General features: G+C 55.2%; 1 protein-coding gene across 1 annotated transcript in view; it reads left to right on the top strand.

Moving 5' to 3' along the window:
- Window positions 1-1,342: 1,342 nt before the first annotated feature.
- The window catches only part of HADHB (hydroxyacyl-CoA dehydrogenase/3-ketoacyl-CoA thiolase/enoyl-CoA hydratase (trifunctional protein), beta subunit), a gene marked incomplete at its 3' end in the record, with an annotated part of 12,152 nt that continues 9,488 nt past the window's right edge, over window positions 1,343-4,006 (top strand). Inside the window, exons 1-4 of the mRNA XM_009077997.1 lie at window positions 1,343-1,409; window positions 1,728-1,769; window positions 2,563-2,659; window positions 3,213-3,258. Coding sequence (XP_009076245.1) covers window positions 1,343-1,409; window positions 1,728-1,769; window positions 2,563-2,659; window positions 3,213-3,258 — 252 coding nt within the window. The remainder of the gene's footprint in view (window positions 1,410-1,727; window positions 1,770-2,562; window positions 2,660-3,212; window positions 3,259-4,006) is intronic.

Raw genomic sequence — 4,006 nt, 5'->3', positions numbered from 1 at the left:
AGGGGTCGGTCCCGGATGGACTGGAGGGGAGTCTGGGTCTGGGTCCGGGTCCGGGGTGGGCTAGTGGTCAGGGGGCCGGTCCCGCGTGGGTGGGGAGAACAGGGAAAGGGTCAGTGGGAGTCAGGAGGTCTGTCCTGGATAGAGTCGGGGGTCGGTCAGGGGTGACCGGGGGGACAGGGGTTGGTCCCAGGTGTATGAGGTCAGTCCGGGATGGGCAATGGGGGGTCGGGTGAGAGAGGTTGGTCCGGGAGGGATGGGACGTCAGGGAATCACTGAGTGCTGTGGAACTGAGGCAGGTCCTGCAGGCTCTGGAAGGAGCTTGGCATAGGGATTTGTGTGGGGGCTGAGTGTGGTGCCAAAACCAGCGGCAGTGCATGTTGTGAGGGACAGGGACAGTGGGGGCATCATGAGGTGTCTGCAGTGTGGTCAGGTTTGGGTCCTGGGAGCAATTCTGTCAGCTGGGCAGGGAAATTTAGGGAAAAGCTTCACTCAGGTGCAGGGAGGTCACTTGGCACAGGTGGAAGAGGAGCAGGATGCCATGGAAAGGTCCATGTCCAGCACAGGAGCAGCCTGAGCTTGGTTTGTGGGCTGCTGAGGAGGGAGGAATGCTTTGTGTCACGTTCCAGGTGTGCCAGGGGGTGGCTGCCAGCTCATGCTGAGCTTTGAGGGGCTGCTGACACCTGCAGTGGGCTGGGTTCGGGGCTCCAGGGGTGTCTGTGCCCCTGCAGGGCAAACCTGTGTGCTTGGGGACAGAGAGCTGTGATTTGAACCCCAAAAGTGTGACAGAGTGAGGTGAATGTTGCAGTGAAGCAGCCAAAGAGCCAAAGCTCTGAGGAGCATTTTGTGCCCTGGGGAGGATTTGTGCACGTGAGGATTTGTTTACAGGGAAACCTGCCTATGGACTGAGCTGTGGGAAAGCTGCAGGGTATGAGCTTGTTCTGCTGCCCACGGAGGTGCACAGCAGAAGATCCTGAGGTTGACACCAAGGGCTAACACGAGGTTCAGGGCCGTGAGGAGGTGCCAGGGACAGTGCGTCAGGAGAGTCATGCTGGCAGCAAGGGCACTGGGCACTGGGACAACTTTCCAGTGGGGAAGTGGTGGAGCAGTTCCTGGGAGGGAACAGAGAAGCTCCCTGGTCAGTATTTATTCCTGGGCAGGCCACAGGCACAATCCAGACTGCTCCTGGACAGCGTGGTGGGAAGTGACTCCCTGTGCTGCTGCTGCCCTTGGGCTGTCTCCTCTCCACCCTCCTGGCTCTGTGTGAGGCTGGCAGGGCTCATCCCTCGGGATTGCTGTGGGCAGAGCAGCTTGGGCTGACATTGGTGTTTCTCCAGGAGTCAAGATGAGTTCCATGCTGATCTCTGCCATCCGGACCCTCCCGGCGTGCTCAGCGTGGGCTGCTGGGGGCTGTGAGTGTCCTGATTAATGCCTTCCCTTGGGGTTAGAGGGTGCTGGGTTTGGGGTGGGTGTCTGGGCCTGAATCTGTTCTGCTCTCACCTTAAAAACGCTGAGAATGTCCTTATCTCACGTTACTGATTACATGTTGCTGTGTTTGCCCTTTCCCATTCAGACGTGGGAGGAATCTCTTGCTGATGGGTTGGTTTGGTGAGCAAAGTAATCAATCCCTCCCAGGTGTTCAGCTGCACTTGGTGACATCATTGTGGGTTTTCTCCAGAAGCCAGGAATGCTTCTGACTGTTGGCCTTTTTTTCCTTCCTTGTTTTCCAGTTGTTCGGTCACTCAGCTGCTCCTCACAGTTCCAGGCTGCAGGTAAGGGGGAAACACCAGGAATCCCAGTAGGTCTGTGCTAAACAAGGCTACTTTGGAATCTTATTCCACTGAAACCTGAGAAATGGTGCAGATTGCCTTAGCTAGAGTGCTCCTGAAAGGCTGGAAACAAGGAAAACTTCAGGCAAAACACTGTTTGCAGCAGAGTCCTCCATCCCCGTTCCCAGTCTGCCCCTGGCTCCCAACAGCCATTCCCAGTTTTCAGCCATGGCCTTCAGTGACTGGTCAGAGGGATCCACACTCTGGAATTTGTGGGAGTTGCTCATGCTTTGAGCTGCTGAAATTGAGGAACAGGCCTGGACAGCAGCTCCCCCTGGGCTTTGTGCAGAGCCTTAGGTAGCCCCAGGATAGTGCTGGACTTTGATCCTGGCACTGACCTGTGCTGACAATACTGGATCATGACATGTCTTGTTCCCCCAGGGAGAGAATTCCTTCCCATTAGGAAGAAATCCTTCCCTGTGAGGGAGCTGGCACAGGTTGGACAGAGAAGCTGTGGCTTCTCCAGCTCTGAGAGTGTTCCAGGCCATGTTGGATGGAACTTGGAGCAGCCTGGGCTGGTGGGAGGTGTCCCTGCCCCTGGGAGGGAGTGGGACTGGGTGGGCTGTAAGGTCCCTTCCCACCATAACCAGTCTGGGATTACACCCAGGATGTCCTCCCTTCCCTGCCATGCACTCACACACCAAAAGAGGACAATATCCCAACTTTTCCTGTAGCTTTTACAGTGCCTATATGGAGTTTGCTCATGTCCTTGTCAACATCCCTTCTCTGTTCACAGCCCAGCCCAAGACCAAGAAGTCCTTGGGGAAGGCTGGAGTGAAGAACGTGGTGGTGGTGGATGGAGTGCGCATTCCCTTCCTGCTCTCTGGCACCTCGTAAGGCACAGGGGAGAGCACAGGGAGTACCTGAAGGATTGGCCAAATCTGTCTGAAGTGTTGCCTCGCTTCACTTCAGTGTAGTTATCCTTGTGCCTGAAGGCTCTCAAGTGGCAGTGCCTGAAGGGGCTCCAGGACAGCTGGAGATGGACTTTGGACATGGGCCTGGAGGGACAGGACATAGGGAATGGCTTCCCCCTGCCAGAGGGCAGGGACAGAGGGATATTGGGCAGGAATTGCTCCCTGTGAGGTGCTGAGGCACTGGCACAGGGTGCCCAGAGCAGCTGTGGCTGCTCCATCCCTGGGAGTGTTCCAGGCCAGGCTGGATGGGGCTTGGAGCAGCCTGGGCTGGTGGGAGGTGTCCCTGCCCAGGGCAGGGGGTGGGACTGGGTGAGCTTCTCAACCAAACCATTCTGGTATTCCATGAAATGTTTGATCAGAAACACAATGGAGGATTTCTGGTACATCAGCAGCTCTTTGCTGCTGCTTTGCTCTCACAGTACATTCCTGTATTGATTTCTTACCTCTAAGCTTTTGCTTCTTCGCCTTCCAGGTATGCAGACCTGATGCCACATGACTTAGCCAGAGCAGCACTGCAGTAAGTAAATTGAATACCAGAAGGGTTCAGAGAACTTGGTAAAGTGCTGAAGTTCCAGTGTTGGAGAGCCAAGGCTCTAGTTCTGGCCCTGAACCAGATAGTTCAGGTGCTTCAGTTCTCATGGTCCACCAGGAAAAGGGTGGACAGTGCAGCTGTGGCTGCTCCATCTCTGGGAGTGTTCCAGGCCAGGCTGGATGAGGCTTGGAGCAACCTGGGCTAGGGGAAGGTGTCCCTGCCCATGGCAGGGGCTGGAGCAAGATAAGCTTTAAGATAAGCTTTAAGGTCCCTTCCCACCCAAACCGTTCTGGGATTCTGTGGCAGGAGATTTCCAGGCCCAAGGAAATATTGATTGAGTTGTCTTTAGTTTCACTTTGGTGCTTTGCAGTGGCTGGAGTACATATGAGTCCCAGGGGCCTGAAATTTGTGCCTGACAGGGATGTGCTGTGGGGTGTGTTTATGGATGTTCTGGCAGATCAGGCAAAGTGTTAATGACCCACGAACACTCTGTTTGTTTTCTGTGTGTCTCTCCTGAAGTTTTAGCTGTTCCTACACCAAAGGTAATAGGCTTTTAATGTCAGAATGATCCAGATTGGGGAAAATACTAAAAACCAATACCCTTCCAGTGCTTGAAGGGGCTCCAGGAGAGCAAGGCAAGGGCCTGGAGGGACAGGACCCAGGGAATGGCTTCCCACTGCTGAGGGCAGGGATGGGTGGGGTATTGGGAAGGTTTTGCTGCCATGGTGCAGACT

This window comes from Acanthisitta chloris, unplaced genomic scaffold (assembly GCF_000695815.1).
Source record: "Acanthisitta chloris isolate BGI_N310 unplaced genomic scaffold, ASM69581v1 scaffold17447, whole genome shotgun sequence".
NCBI lineage: Eukaryota > Metazoa > Chordata > Aves > Passeriformes > Acanthisittidae > Acanthisitta > Acanthisitta chloris.
The sequence above is the reverse complement of the archived record's forward strand: the minus strand, read 5'-3'. Positions and strand labels throughout refer to the sequence as shown.